Below are 18213 nucleotides of genomic sequence, written 5' to 3' on the forward strand. Positions count from 1 at the left end.
TACTCTCCTACATTCTCTTACACAGATGTGAATGGTGATGTTGTTCTACATTCTCTTACACAGATGTGAATGGTGATGTTGTTCTACTCTCCTACATTCTCTTACACAGATGTGAATGGTGATGTTGTTCTACTCTCCTACATTCTCTTACACACATGTGAATGGTGATGTTGTTCTACATTCTCTTACACAGATGTGAATGGTGATGTTGTTCTACATTCTCTTACACAGATGTGAATGGTGATGTTGTCCTACTCTCCTACATTCTCTTACACAGATGTGAATGGTGATGTTGTTCTACTCTCCTACATTCTCTTACACAGATGTGAATGGTGATGTTGTTCTACATTCTCTTACACAGATGTGAATGGTGATGTTGTTCTATTCTCCTACACAGATGTGAATGGTGATGTTGTTCCAAGGCTGCTTTCTTTCTGACGACTCTGACCTAATCTTCAGAGGTGCCATAATATTTAGTATAGACAAGCAGATCGAATTCAAACGGTCGGCTGGATCATTGGTGTGGGAATATTCAGACAGGTGTAGCCCTTGACTCCCAAATAATGCACAGAACTTCGAGACGCTTTGCTAAGAGCATGCGGAGCAGGGTGTGACAGTGTTGAAAACAAGTGGTTCACAGTTACAAGCTGTACATTTATGATCGGATACAGTCATATCCAGTAATTCCACAGGTGCACAGGTGATCACATAGGGACTTCAAGATAAACTCAAAGTCAAGCAAGGATGTGTATAAAGGTCTACTACAGCTCCAACCATGACAATGGGTCTCTATATCCTGTAGTGTATGCTAGCAGATGCCAGGGAGGTTCTACAGATCATCTGGAGCTCCCAATTGCACACACAGACACACAGACACACACACACACGCACGCACGCACGCACACACACACGCACGCACACACGCACGCACGCACACACACACACACACACACACACACACACACACATACACACACACACACACACAAACAAACACACCTGGCTAACGCACACACACACACACACACACACACACACACACACACACACACACACACACACCCACACACACACACACACCCACACACACACACACACACACACACACACACACACAAACAAACACACCTGGCTAACGCACACAAACAAACACACCTGGCTAACGCACACAAACATAGTTCATCTCAGTGAGGCTGCCTCATCATGCAGGGCATTGTGTTACTCTAATCATAGATGCCAACAAAACCATCCCAGAGGCCCCCCAATCCCAGCATGTGCATAATTCATGTTTCATTTCCCTTCTTTACAGCAAACTATATCACCTTTGTGTGTATACATTGTACTGCCATTGTGCTACACTGCACATGTGAGCTGTACATGAAGCTCTCCGGCTCATTCTATGAACTCAGCAAAGGCAGCCGGAGGACTTTGACTTTTTAAAAGGCTATTCAGCGCCACTCAATGCATCCTCATAGCCCAGAGGTGAAGATCTGTGGGCTTTTCTCTTGCCTGTGAGCGTCCACGGTGCCACACAAACACACTCCTACATGGGTGTACCATTGATTTCACATTCACACATCCAGCCCCTTTAAAAGAGACTATCGGATTGCCCCGGCAAATCCCAAAGCCCGGTGTGTGTGCAAGTCCCAACTCTGTCAAGTTGACACCGGCTTCCCCCTGTGTAGAACTGGCTGGATTATTCACTCAACAGGATCTCGGTGCTTTCATCCCCGGCACTGCAGGCCAATCCCGGGCACTGACGGACCGACGATAGCATAGAGATGGAAATGAAGGCGCTGGGCTGAGGGAGTGGTGCTGTGTGTGTGTGTGTGTGTGTGTGTGTGTGGTGTGTGTGTGTGTGTGTGTGTGTGTGTGTGCGTGCGTGTGTGTGTGTGTGTGCGTGTGTGTGTGTGTGTGTGTGGTGTGTGCTCAACATGCCAGAGAGGCAGCCGGGAGATGGCTCAGAGCACATGACATACACACACATACACATACTGTACACATAAACATACAGATACAGATATGCAGACACAGACACAGGCACAGGCACAGACACAGACACAGACACAGACACACAAGATCTCACAACCATAAACACACACACACACACACATACTGTATATTATATACACATATAGACATACAGTACACACACAAATATACACACATATAGATAGATGCACACACATGCAGACGCACACACACACACACACACACACACACACACACACACACACACACACACACACACACACACACACACACATACACAGCTTAATTTGGTTTATTTAAAAAAAGTGAGTGTGAGTCTGCATCACTATGTTAATCACACGAAGCAGCCAATTTGGTCTGAAAATGAGGACAATCACATGGCGTTAGTGGAGCACTAACACTAACCTCACAATGCAACTAACTATGGCCCATGACCTATTATAATATTTAACATGACATTATATAACATATATACAGTATATATATATATATATATATGGCCTGTTGACATTACATGAAGCACATGGCATAACACCTTAAAATTTAACATGATGTCATATAATAACACACTATTATAGGGTTACAATCTTCAACACGGTTCAACTGTATGGTAAAGTAATGTAATTCTTCTCGTCCAGCTCAAGTTGGCGTTCTGTATCAGGTTAGAGTTAATATCTGATGGGCTGTTATGAAAACAAGAAAATGATTGACAAGGCTGAGGCCTCACAACACAAAGCAGACATCAGGACTCCACAGAGGGGGGATATATATAGTCCTGCATATGGCTGCAGTGTGTGTGTCTGCGTGTATCAGCTTGCTGGTGTTTCCTCTTGTCTGGCTGGATTAATATGACAGTGATTTGGGCATTCATCCCAACTAACTCCAACCTGAAGCACGCTCCTCGAGAGGTGCTGCAATAATCACCTTTTTAAGAGTGGAAAACAAGCTTGAAATCGACAGAAATGAACTTTTTCGGATTATTGGCCGTCTCCATTCAAATCCAATTCAAATTCCAATCCATGCTCGTTTCATTCCCTGAGAGCTGCTCGTCTTGTTTTTGTGTGTGCTTTGTGTCGACTGGTTATCAGAACAGCTGACATGATGGTATCGCGCAGTTAGCAAATGTGCCATGGCAGAAGCGATGGTCCGCAATCATTTCATACGTAGCGCGCATCCATTCTATCCTCCACTATCCCAGAAGTCTGCGTGTTCACTTGAGCAGGATGTAAACACGCACGGTTTCCCCATTATCCCGGAGATATTGCTCTCTGTCGAGCTGCGGGATGATGGACATCCTGCTCTGCATTCACCTATTGATTATTTTCAGGGTTGGTTGTCCCACACTCCAGAGCATGAGAATCGTATTGACTGCGCCATAATAGAATCTTGCTTATACAAACTCTGAGATGCAAATGTAAAGAACTGTGATTTCTGCCTGCATCACTCTCTCTCATTTCTTCTCTCATTTCCTCTCCCTCTCTCTCTCTCTTTCTCTCTTTACCCACAACTTTCCTTCTCCCTCCTCTTATCAGTAAACTGGCTTTCTCCTTTTTCCTTTTTTCTTCTCTTTTCTGAGGTTTTGAATGAGAAGTCCCCTCTTCTCCCGAGACGGAGGGAGGAGGGCGGAGGAGAAGGCTGCTCCTTGGCTGATTCATGTCCCGCTCGCTAGCAGGGGTATTACGCATGGAGAATTGATTGCGGGAGCAGCGTGGGCCTCCTTGGATCTTGATGGCGCTGCCCAAAATGTCACCTCAGTGATATTACAGCGGCCGAGATATTAAAGGCTCCCGAGCTCAAAGGCTTCCGTCGGCGATGGGGCCGCCCCCCCTCTCTCCCACCGCGCCCCCCGAGAAGAGACAAGTGTTTGTTTGTGGGGTCCTCATGCAAGAGCGGTGGATCAGGCGACAGCGCGAGTCTTATCTGCGCAAGACAGCGGACGCGCTTCTATCAGCGCAAGGAAAATTGCCAATCTGGAGCCCGTATCGCCCACACCTTTAAAGTGGAAATCTAAAACGTGGGAATGTTTCCTTTTTTTTCGTTATTAAAAGACATAATTGAGATATGGGAAGAATGTGTGCGCATATGCATATCAGTGGCTCAGAGGCAAAAAGCACCCCCACAGCAGATGTTATTTTTCCTCCAGTAATTGGTTTTATTTGGCTGAGATGGTTGCATGCTTGTTCTGGGAAAGGCTGCAAATAGGTGTAAGAGTTTGACCAGGTTCAGTACACCGCATTCAGGCCCATTTTCACACTGAAAACAGCCAATATGACTCCTTTATGTCCTCGCTGTGCCTAAATATGTATACATGCTTTTAGACTTTGGACCAGAGGCAACAAGGAGGAAGTCTATTCCTTTCTTAAACTTTCTCAAAACTGCTGAATATTTCTGATATCTACAGTACAGTAGAATTGTAGAATATTTGTAGAATGTAGAATTAACTGACAACAAATGATGAACCTAAGCATCAATTAACTAAAATATTTAACAGTGGTGTTTAAGGTTTGCTTATGTTGCCATAACGAGTCTTTACATCCAAGATCTCAATTGAGACTATTAAAAAAACACCTTTATTGAATATTACAGTCATTAAAGAGAATATAAAACCAGTCTGCAGACCACTCGAGTGATAAACCAGCAAACACAAGAGGATAGTGCAATAATTAGGTTCTCGTCTTTAAAAGTGTGTTATTTTATTTGTGTATTTGTGTGGTATGGGATTTGTTTTATTTCTGTGGTTTTTGTTACCAATAGGGTAATGGTGCAATAATTCGAGTGTCTTCTTTATTTGTATTTATACACTAGAATTTGTTTCTATTTGTCTTTGGTACTTTTTGTCCACTGGCTGTGACAGATGCACATACAGTAATGACACAGAGGCAGAGAGTTTCTCATGGGAATTATCATGGGTGAATCACATGTGTCTGCCCTTTAGATGAAACAAGTGCAAACTTTAATGGTGTTCAGTTTGCAGCAGTCTGTTCTCTCTCTCTCTCTCTCTCTCTCTCTCTCTCTCTCTCTCTCTCTCTGTATGTCTTTCTCTTACTCTTCCTTCATTGCATCCCCTCTCTCTCTCCTTCTTCTTCTCTGTCCCTCTCTTCTCTCTCTCTCTCTTTTTCAAAGAAGTGTCTGGGATACAACTGGAAACCAAGAATTCAAAGACACACCAAACCTTTTAAGAGCTTATGGGACATTATTGTATTTCTTTTGGTTTTGTGTGACAGTGTTTTTGAACACTACAGTGAACCAGAAGATTCAGCTGATGGTGAACAGTGAATATATATACGGCTTTCGTCATGATTATTCTGTAACGAGCAAAAGATCATACCAGAAGTGCAGTAAATTATTTTACTTTCATTACAAGCCATAAAGACCTCAATACAAACACAACTCTGCAGGAGTATACAAAACATATTATATTGTTACAGTTTGTTCTGGGGAAATCTGAACAAAGCATTTATGGTAGTCACCAAGCAAACCCCCTCCTCTCACATGGCTCTTGACAGGCATTGAAAAGTGGGGGCTTTTCCTCATAATCATGTGTGAATGAACATGTAAACGTAGCCAAGTATTAACAGTTTTGCCCCCTCTCCTCGCACGCACCACTCCAGGGCAGCAGGGTGAATCTTCTGCTGTGTGACTTAAAGGTAAAAGGAAGCAGATTATGGAATGGGGTTTCGAGGGAGGAGGAGGGGGGGGGGAGAGAGAGTGGAGACCATGTTATGGAGGTTGAACAGGGATGGGGTGGGGTATGCAGGGCTGTGATGGTGGTCACCATATGTGCACAAAGGCTGTGGGTCCACAGTAAATTACATTAGCCAGCGTGCGCAGTGGGCCAAGTTCGGACGGAGGCGTAACATAGCATGAGACAGCTACCGTGTGAACGCAGGGCTGCTGTAGGGGCCAAGTGATGGCCACATTGGACATGGTCCTCGTCGGGAGGGTACCCGCAGAAACAGCTGCATACTTAACCTGCACTGTCTTGCACTGGGTTGTCCATCATAGAGAACAGCCTTTTAGGAACACAGGGAGACCCTCACTGAACACCCCCACATTAGCTATCCCAGAGAGCAGATGACAGAGGAGATCTGACTCTGATCAGTGGTAGAACCATTCCAGCCTTAGTTAATAGCTAAGCTAGCTAGCCACTGGGCTGTCCATCACAGGTATCCCTAATAGCAGAAGATTCCGCAATGGGTTTGGGTCCTAGCCTGTGCTTGAATCATTCCAGCCTAAGCGAAGCGCTATGCTAACTGTGCCATTAGGTTGTCATCACAGAAGTCATATATGATATGAAACACATTAGCTAAATCACAGACACACTTACTGCAGCAAAACTTGGTTCCCTGATATCTTAGATGTTGTCGGTCACACTTATGGCTTCTTCCTTCATTAAGTACAGTACATTTATATACAAGCAAAAGCAAAAATACCTGCTATGTATAACACTTGTAGTTATTTAAATATAAATATATAAATACAGCTAATTGGTTTGTAGTAGTTCTCCTATGCAGTGGTTTTAATATGTTGCCTGTTATAAACATACTTCAGTCTTTAATTCACCCTCTGTGACTAATATGATCAAGGCACTGGGTTACATATAGAATCAGCTATTTCTCTTTTTCCTGTGGCTAAAGCTTACAGTAACACAAACCCACTTTCCCTTTTTCTTTTCTCTCTCTCTCCTGCTCTCTCTCCCTCTCTCTCTCTCTCTCTCTCTCTCTCTCTCTCTCTCTCTCTGTTTCTTTTCTCCTTTTCAACATGAACATTAGAGTTCATTAGATGTGTTACCGCGTCTCCCCCCAGCACAGAACCTTCTCTCCGAGTGAGCGTGAGCGCGAGCGTGAGCGTGAGCTGGAGGCAAGAGCACACACAGACATCCACAGACCTCAGGGGGGAAGGCCCAGGCTGGGGTGCAGTGCGGAGAGGCCTGTGGGCATGCAGGGCCCCTTCGGGCGGGCACAGGCCTCTCCGCGGCGGGCGCTAATCCCCACGTCTTTATTAGAGCCGCCCCGGAGCACAGGCACACCGCGGGGACACCGCCAGAGGAGAGCAGGGGCTTCAGCGGGCTGCACTCTGAAGATAGGCCACACTGAATAGCATTAGAGAGGTTCTTAAGAGAGCAGAGGAGAGGAGAGGAGGGGAGGGGAGAAAGACAGAGAGAGGGGAGGGGAGGGGGAGGGGGAGGGGGGGTCGCAAACCAGGAAGAGAGAGGAGACAAGACACACTGAGGGAGAGGTAGAGAAAGAGAGAGAGAGAGAGAGAGAGAGAGAGAGAGAGAGAGAGAGAGAGAGAGATGAAGCAAGCCTAAAAGAGAGAGAGAGAGAAGAGAGGGACAGAGAAGAAGGAGAGAGAGAGAGGGGATGCAATGAAGGAAGAGTAATAGAAAGACATACAGAGAGAGAGAGAGAGAGAGAGAGAGAGAGAGCGAGAGCAGACTGCAGGCATTGAGATCACTCCAATGGCCTCGGGGTGAAGGCTTCGTTTGAACAGTGGCATATGTTCCAAATCAAACAGCACTAATCAAAACTGTATATTAATACAGCACCCGCTCAGTTTGCCATATTGTCATGTCTATGTAAACAAGTTGTTGGGAATCGGGTTTAAATTGGTTCCAGGGGACAGGACCTTACAGATGAGTGCCTGCGAATTGTATAGGAATAAATTAAAGGAAATCATTTGGAGAGATTAGGGAAGAATAATTAACTAGTTTCATTTCCAACTTCGCAGGCACAGCAGCCAAGCTGATGTGTGTTTCTGGGCTTGTCATTGCTCTTCAGCGCTGAGAGCACTTAGCTTCGGCCCCGGGTCGGGTCCCGGGTCGGGTCAGAACCACATCAGTTCCAGAGTCAGTTAGTTAGATGTTAAATGGGATGCATTTGTAAAGCAAAACTATTTCCAGCCACTGTCAGTATAGTTTAGAGTGCAGAGGTCAAGTTGTTTTTGGCTTTCGGATAATTTCGGTTTTCATCTCAGGTATGTATTTATCAAATATATCATTGCAGAAAATGTTTTACTTCTTCACAAAGAATATTCTGTCTCTGAAAAGTGAAATACCTTACCAGCATGTTTTCCAAATGGTAATGAATGGTGAAGCTGGCTGATGGGTGGCGCCATCTTGTGACATGGGGGCATTTGCTATTCTTTATGCATGGCAGCCTACTGATCAGAAATGCAAGTTATTTTGTACTTTCCCTTCACCAGACACCAAAAACAAAACCCTACAGTGGGGAAATACTGCATGTCACAGTGATAAAGTGGAGATCTTCATGCTTATCAGGCCTTGGTTTTACTTCAAGCCCTAAATGCTCCATCAGAATGCAGATAAGCCCATGTGTAGATGCTTCTGATAAAATGTTCCAAAATTTAGTCACATTTAACTTCATGATGCTGACTTTAAAAACACCAGCGCAACCCTCAGATGCGGGGTTTGTACCAATACAACAAAAATACATCTGAAATACAACTGTCTTTTTCAAAGCAAAATGTTCAGTTTAATCTCATGATGGAAAAAAAAAACAAGCCTCTAGTCTGTAACCCCCTCTGTGGGACTGAAGAGAGCAGTGGGCTCTATCTGAAACCTACAAGGCCCCTTGCATGTATTTCTGCCAGGAAGAGACAGACAGAAAATGTATCTTCATGTTTACACCATTTCGCAGCAGTGGTAACAGGATTACTAAAGTGACAAATAAGAATTTGTGGGATTCCCTTACTTCTTGTGTCTGTGTATTGCTTTTATTTAATTATTTAGTGATTTTTTTTTCTTTAAAGGCAGCTGTATTCTAGAATCCCCTGGGTGGTTGAGTTCCAGAAGCCCTTCAGGTTTCCGTGGAGACCTCTGTTCGGCGCCAGATAAAGCCATGCGTGCGGCGAGCCCTGGCATCCACCAGGGAACAGCTTCTGAGCGATAATCAGCCCTGCAGTTCAACCAGCCTTTCTTACAGCTATTCACGGTGCGCAACTACTAGGCCAGAAGATCCCATCGCAGCCACATGCACTCAGCTCATGCTGTATAATCAGTGACATACATGCATACCAGAAGAGGAGAGAGAAAGAGAGAAGGAGAGAGACAGGGAGAGAGAGGGAGAGAGAAGGAAAGAGAGAGAGAGAAAGAGAGAGAGCGAAGGAGAGAGACAGGGAGAGAAACATGTTTGGTACTGCCAACATGCAGATCAAAGGCGCTGACACTTGTTCGTGTCCCCTGTTATGTTTTATTCCCCCCCCTCCGTGCACATTCTAGGCGTTAAATCTGGTTTACATTAGCCCTCTCTTAAGCTGTGTGTTGGTGGGATGTCTGGGAGGACTCCAAGGAGTGGAAGTAGCAATTGGCACTCCCCGACTCAAAGTGCACACAAGTGAGAACGCAAACTGCCTCGCCTGTCTCTCTCGGAGCCTGCCAGCCCCTAACTCAAACCAAACTCTTCCACTCTCGAGTGTTTTCCAGTGTTCAGCTCAGTCTCTCCGTACACTTCCAGTATGTGAGTGAGTGACTGAGGCTTGGCACGCGTTCTCTTCAAATGGCACTTATCAGCCTGTCCTCACAAGAGTTAAGTCATAAATCAAACTAGTGCTTTTGCTCTCACAAAGCTGCCGTGGCCTCGTGATCTGCACATATTGGCTCGAGAAATTCTTCAGCTGTGCAAATGTCAAGTCACTACAGTTATTAGTGGTCACCAATGGCTTTCTTCTGTACACCCAGTGTCTGCAAGGAATACAAGTTTATCTTCTGGCAAGACCACACAACAAACGAGATAGCCTTTACCCTGCTTATCACTGTCCCTATCTCTTGTTTGAGTCCGTTCCTCCAGTGAATGAACCGAAATCTTCTTGATAGGACATGCCTCACTGGTACCATCAGAGGATATCTGTTCATGGCATAAGCAAAGAATAAGTACGTATAAAGCTGTTCAGGTTTTAAGGCAAAGGAATTCACACAAGCCATTGGAGACAGGTGAGAGTATTCTTCTCTCAGTTCATTTTTATCAGCAAATAATAGGGATGTCATTTGGTCCTTTAACTCTAAAAGAACCAAGCCATAACGTGTAACTATTGTTTTAAATTATAAAAGTCTGATCCATTTTTTCAGTTCAATTCAATTCAATTCCAATTCTTCCATGTTTTGTTGTCGGCCTCAAAACCTCAAAGCCTCAAAACCATTCAGATTTGTACAGAAAGACTATGAAAAAACAGAAAACAAGGATAGTTCTTCGTTCCTTTGGAACACATTCTCTTGTCTTTTGTTTCGCCTCCGAGCAGCAGAAGAGGAAAACTTAGAAACATGTGGAAGGTGCCTCTTCCACGGCTGATTTCAGCATGTGGACCGGCACAGATGGCGCCTCAAATTTGCATTGTCAGTGTTGCAGAGCCTAATCCACACTCTCACCAGGTTACCTGGTTTACAATTAATTTTAATAGCCGTTGCAGTAGTGTGGTTGTATGCATACCATAAGCTGCTTATTGTTAAGACTTTAAACAAATAAATTAATAATTGCATCTTTAGGGAGATGAGGTAGGGTATCACTGTGGGGCGATCTCAGTTGATCCCAGTTGCATATGTTGGTAATCACTGGTGTGTGGATTTGCACATAAGCATGAAAACAAACATTCCTCTGCCAGCATCGTTGCCCTTTTCTGGGGTGCATTGTTGCAGCACTGCATGTACAAATGATTTGGAGAAGACCAACCAGTGACTAGTACAAGTGCCTGTCCATATTAAAGATCTAGGGGTTTGTCTTTGGTGACATTTTAGCTTTTAGCTGAAATTGTTTCCCATATTGCCCCTTTTACCATGCTAGTACTGTGAAGAATTTTTTAATTAATGAACTCTAATGAAATAGTTCTTGCATACACTATAAGATATGGTAAGTCTACATACATACAAGTCTACTTCTCATACAATTTTTTCAGTAAATTCAGTAATACATTAAGTTAATTCTCAATACATAAAGTCATACAAATGTATTTATCATAAATTCTTTTGAATGTATAGGTAGTTGAGGAAACGTCAGATAAAAGGCCAGCGCAGTATTGTAAGAAGTGCTGCCGCTATCTCACGATTTCAGATCCTCTGCCGCTCTCTTGTGACGATGCGATGTAATAGAAATTCATGAGCTGAATAGTTTATAGCAAATATAATCTAATTTTGCATTATCAATTCAGCGTCGTTTCCATATTGTACAATTGTAATTGATTTGTGTATGCTAAATGAGGCTACTGAAGTGTAAATTAGTTAAATATAGTTTACTGTCAATTCTCATATTTTGACCTATTTGTATTCTAGGTTTATTTCGCGCCAGGCCTGAGATCTTTTACACTTTTTGCCCTTGAGAACACAGCTGGAAGTTCCAGTTGTTATCAAAATAATTTAAACCCTTTAGTTAAAGCAGATGTGAACACAGCTAAGATTGTCCATGAGGTGTTGCCGTACCTTACATGTTGGACGCGTATTTTCGGGCACGGAGTTGACAGGTTCTTCGCTTTGGTTCAAAGACAGCTTCTATACCTGCACCCGGTTCCACTGAGCAGTTATACTGTATATTGCAAAAAAAATGGCAGGCAAGCGTGCATTAGTGATTTTGTCAAAGGGTGCAGAGGAGATGGAAACTGTTATACCTGTGGACATCATGCGTAGAGCTGGGGTTTGTACAATACGACATTTATTCTGGAGCCTTGGTGTGAGCTAGCTAACTAGCAAACTGGCTAACGATTGCGAATCGACAAACTCTAATCATTACAAGCTCTAACGTAACTGTAATGCAATGCAATCCAATGCAATGCAGATACATGTGACCAATGACTATTACGTTTTCACTGACTGACTTTAGACAACAGCTACTCCTCAGATACTTTGTGCGTGTAGTGACAGTCATATCATTGTGGGAGCCATATTTTGGAGAACTTAAACTTAGCTAGTGAGTTTTAGCGTGCTAATGTTGGTTATAACGCTGGAAATCCGAACTTTGCCGAGGTAGCTTGTTGACTGGGTACCACTGTTGTAGTGAAATGTTCATCTATTCGAAAATAAACATTAATTAAAAGTACAGTAATCACATTAGTTCATATGGTAAGCACATTTATGCTCGAGCCGTGCTAATGGATCAGCGTTCAGTGCTCACAGGAGCACTTGGCCTCTTCTGACACTGTAAACTGAGAATAAGGTCGCTGGAAATGTCAAAGTTTGCAGCTATGATGACATCTGAAAATGGTCAATCAAAAGAATATACTCTCTTTGTAAGATGCAATGATGCATCATACATCTTTGTATGATGCAAACGTAGTCTGATGATATTATGCAGTACTTTATACTATACTAACATTATTAATAATATTAATATCAATATTATTTTTGTCATATGGTTTTGTATTCATGTGGTATGAGTAGATTGCAGTCACTGTAGCTGGACTGACGGGAAAGGAACCAGTCCAGTGCAGTCGTGATGTATTCATCTGTCCTGATTGTAGCTTGGAGGATGCCCGCAAACAGGTTAGTTCTGTGTTCCCTCTGCCTCTTTACACACACACACACACAAGCACACACACAAGCACAAGCACACACACATTCATACACTTTCTGTAATGTAAACACTGAAGGTTTTTACAGTAGGGTACTGCTGCCAGTTTTACAATGGGCGTAGATAGAGTTACTCTCCCCAGTAATCTTCTGCCAAACCACATACCACATTTATCAAGCACGATGAAACTGAATTCAATCATTTGATCCACATTGCACAAGCTATCATCACAGACAAACAATCCGCAACAATGTAAAATGAGAACTAATAAAATTCAGAACACTACTAATGTCTGTCCCCTGTATTGCCCCAGAATGGCAATGAAATCATCTGTGCAGTGATAAATGTCCTAAATGGATCATACATGTCACACAGAACAAAGGGCACCTCTATCTGTCATCATCTCGTAAAGCCCTATTATTATTTATTTTTTGATCTGGCTTGGTCAAACTCAAGTTAGCCATCCCACCTGCAGTTCAACACTTACGGTTTAAATCCTCTGGGGGGCAATGGAGAGCTCTTATACTGCAGCCAGTGTAGCACAATCATATATTCTCTTTAGGATTCCAATACTGTAACAAAAATAATTCGCACTGTCCTTACCACAACAACTCTGTATTTCTGTACTACTGAACAGCTCTACATTGTGGCTGTTTTCTGTTAATCAACAACTGTGTACAGCACCTTGTACCTTGTACAGCATATAACATATGATTCACACAAAATCAGTGAATTGGTGCACAGAATGTGAACTGAACAAAGTTTGAGGCTTAGGGGCGTGCACTTGCACCACAGACAAATAAGCATACTGGTAAAGCGATCAAGTACAAGTCTTCAGAATTAAGCTTTGGTTGGAATTGAACAGTGTCATTGAATTAAGCAATGGCTCGATAGTCATTGCAAAGTCCACATTAACAAGAATACGTTATTTCGGAAATGATTCACATTAGTGGCGACACAATGACTCCGCAAAACTGTTGGACCGCCGCACAGGGCGAGGTCAATAAAGAAATAGATTCAAAGGTATGTATCAGTAATGTAGAAAAATTACTGACATTCTGCAAATTAATTGCAAATGTTTATAATATAAAATTATATTATATAATATACACTAATATTAATACAAATATATCAAACTATAAAATTGGAAAGAATTGATGATTCAGAATAGAATCACATGTATTGCGCCAACATTTTTAAATGACTTGAAGATATACATAACATGGTCAGCATGAAGTCACTGCATCGTATGATTACTCCATAGGATGGGTAGTATTATAGAATGTGTTTTTGACTGGAGAACGTTGTGCTGTGTTTCCCAGGGCCCTTATGATGTTGTGCTTTTACCAGGAGGAGGGCCAGGAGCCCAGAACCTCTCCGAGGTGAGACGGTGCATCAGCATCAGCATCAGCACCAGCACTGCACTCCTCCTCTATTTATAGAGGAGCTTTCAGCCGGCCATCCATTTACACAAACCAAATCACTTACATTCCTCTCTCCTCTCTCCCCTCTCCTCGCCCCTCTCTACTCCCTCCTCGCCCCTCTCTACTCTCTCCTCGCCCCTCTCTACTCTCTCCTCTCTCCTCTCTCCTCGCCCCTCTCTACTCTCTCCTCGCCCCTCTCTACTCTCTCCTCTCTCCTCGCCCCTCTATACTCTCTCCTCGCCCCTCTCTCCTCTCTCCTCTCTCCTCGCCCCTCTCTCCTCTCTCCTCTCTCCTCTCTCCTCTCTCCTCGCCCCTCTCTACTCTCTCCTCGCCCCTCTCTACTCTCTACTCTCTCCTCTCTTCCCTCTCCCTTTTCTGCATCTTCTTCTTTATTTTGATTGCTTTCCCTCTCATGCTGTCCTTCCATTCGCTCACTACTTCGTGGCACACCCGTCTCCTTTATAGTTTTATTAACTCGCAAAACAGGCTTGCCAAGCAAGTACACCCACAATCAATATGCGCAATGATTTCCCCTAAATGCAACGGCTGCATAATTAATGGAGATTTCCACACTCTGGCCTTTTAGTGCAGAATTGGTGCAAAATAATGCTGAGCTCATTGCGAGAGTGTGTGGTGACTCACTGCGCGTCTGGGCACGCCGTGTGTGTGTGTGTGTGTGTGTGTGTGTGTGTGTGTGTGTTGTGTTGTTGTTGTCGTCCACAGTCTCAAGCTGTGAAGGAGGTGTTGAAGGACCAGGAGGGCAGAAAGGGTCTGATTGCAGCCATCTGTGCAGGTACTGGTACCTCTGTTGGACACTGCGGTTGGCAAACACATCCACCATCACTTGGAATCACATTTGCACACATGGTCACGGACACTCTACAAAACCCTCTTCTTCTATTAGATTGGCTAGCAGTCAGCTTTTTAGAAAATCCAATAGTTAAAAGAGTCAGCTCTTAGAAATAATGATAGCATAGATCTTTGATGGGGAGGATTAGGGGCGGTGACGTGGACAAGTGCTCCAACACAGACAAACATAGTCACAGTAAAACAACAATATCCTTGCACCTGTTCACATTAAAAAAGACACAATAAAGACATGTCAGTCAGTCATGGCATCTGCCGGCCTGCTTTGTCAGGATGCTCTAACGAGCACGATGGCTGTTAACGGAGACATGCGAGGCGGCGGTGGCGACAGCCGCAGTGAGAGCGTGTGTACGTTTGCCAAGGGCATTACAAGGACGCGGTGAATGAGGACAGAGGGGCCCATGTGGCATAGACGAGCCGAGCGGATTGGAGAGCGGAGCTGGGAAGCGGAGCGAAGGGCGGCCTAGAAAAATGCTCGATGCCCCCACAGGAATCCATAATGAGGGAACTTACCCAGCGTCCAGCATTATCCAGATCTTGCTAGTGTTTCTGCTCATTGATAATTACAACAGTAATACCACAAGTCAGTGTTGTTCTAAGTCACACTGCTCTTCATACTTGTCATACATACTTCAAATACAAAGTATACAACCTTTGAACTTGTCTATGTTTAGTACATATTTCAACAGCCAAGCAATCAGGTGTATTGGCCTGGCAAAAATAGTACAGCGCTTGAAATATTGTAATGTGCACTTGACCTTTTAGCTTTGACATTAGCACGGGTCATTACCTCCTCCTAAAGAAGATATCAGTTCTACACAGGTTTATTTTAGCAGTGTAGCAGACTGCATAGGGCCTTGTGTTATTTTAAGAAAGAAAATCCATTGACGGTGATGACACTCGTCCTCACCCCGGTGACTTCTCCAAACGGCAGTCGTCTGCTTTCCTTCTGTTCACTTTGGCCTCGGCTGGCCAGTGCGGGAGGGGGTGGCAGGGGGTGGGGGGGTAATGGTGGGGGGCACGTAAGAGGAGAAGGGAGTGGTTTAAACCTGCACGCCGCATCTGCTCGGAGATGTGTAATACGGAGACTGGGCGGGAAGTCAGCCAAGCAGCATAATCAATAGTCAAGGGCCCCTCTATTCATTTATGGTCTGGGATGAGTTCACTGCAGTGCCGGGTCATTGCCAATGGATCTGCAGAGGCAAACAAAGTCTGTTATTTTTAGACCCCAAGTCTTTATTCTCTCCTCCTCCCCTTTTCTAAATTAGGAGGGCAGTGGCTGATGGAAACTATATATGTTGTTAATTTTAGATTGGGTTTTATGGCACTGCTACGGTGATGCTAGTTTGGTGTGACAGTTCTAGAGGTGACTTGGGGAAGAAAAAACAAACCCCTTGCAAATAATGAAAGTCAAATAGTGAAGATTACAAAGTCTTTCGAGCGAGAGGTTTGCTTTGTCTGCAGAGCAGGAGTCAGCATTTGGTTAGCTATTCTGGAACTAGTGCAAAATGGCTGAGTTTGCTGAATTATGTGTGGTTGTAATGTTTCTTACCTTTCAGCTTTCAGTTCCCTAAGTGCTTTTTGTCCTGTTTTGCATAGGCATTTGTGTGTGTGAGTGTGCATATACAACTGTGTATGTATATATATGTGTGTATGTGTGCACACCTGTGTGTGTTTGAGTGAATGCCTAATAAATGCCCCCTGTGTTTCTGCCCCCAGGTCCCACCGCGCTGCTGGCCCATGGCATTGCATACGGCAGCACAGTCACCACCCACCCCGCCATGAAGGACAAGATGATGGCTGGAGGTAATGCCTACAGAAGAAGCCTGCAGCATGTAGGACATGCCACTGCTTTGTGAACAGCACACCTTTTACCTCCCCCTTGTCTGAATCAGCACAGAATGGGAAAAAAAGTCCCTGACTATATGGTAGTTTTGTCACATAGCATCTTGTAGTATTTGCAATAAGTGTCCTCATACAGAAAGCGTGAGGCTGTGTTTTTAAGGGTGTGTGTGAAGTCTGGATGGGGTGGTGTAGCAGCCGGTGGGAGGCTGCTGGGATGCGTGCTGTTCCTATGCCGATGATTCAGCAGGGTGGACTCAAACAGGAAATGCAGGGGAATGCAGCAAACTGGCTGGCATGAAATGATAGAGCTCTCACCACACATCAGGGACAAGGGGGGGAGCTCCAGTACACAGGGTACACAACAGGGGGCGCTGTAGATGCCAATCCTGCAGTTTTTCTCACCAGTGTTTTCAGGATTCAGGGTTTTTCCATAGGCAAAGGAGAAAGACAGCATTTTATGAATTGTTTCGGCATAATAGAATTGCAAATAAATCAGAACATATGGAATTAAATTGTTAGATTAGTTGCCATGTTTTTATAAAGCATGTAGTTAATGCCCTGGGCATCCTTAACAAATATACTCATGCTCACATATTAATTACACTGAACGCTGTATAATTATTCTGATTGTTTTTTTCCTCCTAGATCACTTTAAGTACTCGGAGGCCCGCGTTCAGAAGGATGGCCAACTAATCACCAGCCGAGGCCCAGGCACAAGCTTTGAGTTTGCCCTGGCCATCGTGGAGGAGCTGATGGGAGCCGAGGTGGTGGCGCAGGTCAAGGCCCCTCTCATCATGAAAGACTAACGTATATCCGCACCTGCCTTTAGCCACATCTACGCTAGCATCGCCAGGAGGTGGATCCACAGTCTCCCACCGCAGTGTCAGTGTGTGCAAGAGACTAGAGGAAAAGACACTGGGAAACGTAAAGGAGGAATCCAGATTTGTGGTCATAGACACAGTAGAACAGGCTTTGCACTTTAAAAAATATTTCAGATGTTTACTGAATGCTGGTGAAAATGTTCAAATAAAGTGAATGGGAATATAAATCTGTGAACATCTTGGGAAATATTAGAAGCACTTAAAGCTATTGTGGATATCTGAAATGTGTTTTTCCATTTACGGCATCATGTAATTAGGAACAAAGCTGCTGTGACATAATCGAGGATAATGTTCCCCAATAAAGTCACTGTCAACCGTAAGCGTTTTGATTATTGATACATGGTTGATGCACGCTTTTTATAAAGATACACTAAGGATATTAGCTTAGCACTTAAAAAGCATAGTCATGGTCAAATACAAGAGTATTAACATTTTATGAAACAACACAATTCAGTTGAAATCTAAGCCCTTCTAGAGACTTATTTCTAGAATATGAATAAGAATGTGAGTATGACGCCTGTAAGAATACTTGTAAAGGTACGGTCAGCTACTGTCAGGGCAATGATTTATAGGAGTAGGCAAACGAGACGAGATTTTCTACTTTCTATTGTGCAGGGGCAGGATTTGCGGTAAAACTGAGCGGCAACGTTTGAACGAGCCATCACCCTATCAGCACACCGAACTGCAATTTGT

The 18213-nt window shown here is 43.9% G+C and overlaps 1 protein-coding gene across 1 annotated transcript; it reads left to right on the forward strand.

The window, feature by feature from the left end:
* Window positions 1–11412: 11412 nt before the first annotated feature.
* Window positions 11413–17840, forward strand: park7 (parkinson protein 7). The gene is made up of 6 exons (XM_012836854.3): window positions 11413–11630; window positions 12374–12475; window positions 13826–13885; window positions 14651–14720; window positions 16514–16600; window positions 17285–17840. Exons 1-6 carry the CDS (start codon window positions 11541–11543, stop codon window positions 17443–17445), a joined length of 570 nt encoding a protein of 189 aa, XP_012692308.1. The 5' UTR covers window positions 11413–11540; the 3' UTR covers window positions 17446–17840.
* The last annotated feature ends 373 nt before the right edge of the window (window positions 17841–18213 follow it).

Source organism: Clupea harengus, chromosome 5 (assembly GCF_900700415.2).
Source record: "Clupea harengus chromosome 5, Ch_v2.0.2, whole genome shotgun sequence".
NCBI lineage: Eukaryota > Metazoa > Chordata > Actinopteri > Clupeiformes > Clupeidae > Clupea > Clupea harengus.

Excerpts from the sequence above, each read along its gene's own strand:
- park7 (XM_012836854.3), top strand. The coding sequence starts at position 11,541 with ATGGCAGGCAAGCGTGCATTAGTGATTTTGTCAAAGGGTGCAGAGGAG. Across the intron at positions 14,721-16,513 it reads GATTGCAGCCATCTGTGCAG|GTCCCACCGCGCTGCTGGCC; the intron begins GTACTGGTACCT and ends TTCTGCCCCCAG. Across the intron at positions 16,601-17,284 it reads GGACAAGATGATGGCTGGAG|ATCACTTTAAGTACTCGGAG; the intron begins GTAATGCCTACA and ends TTTTCCTCCTAG.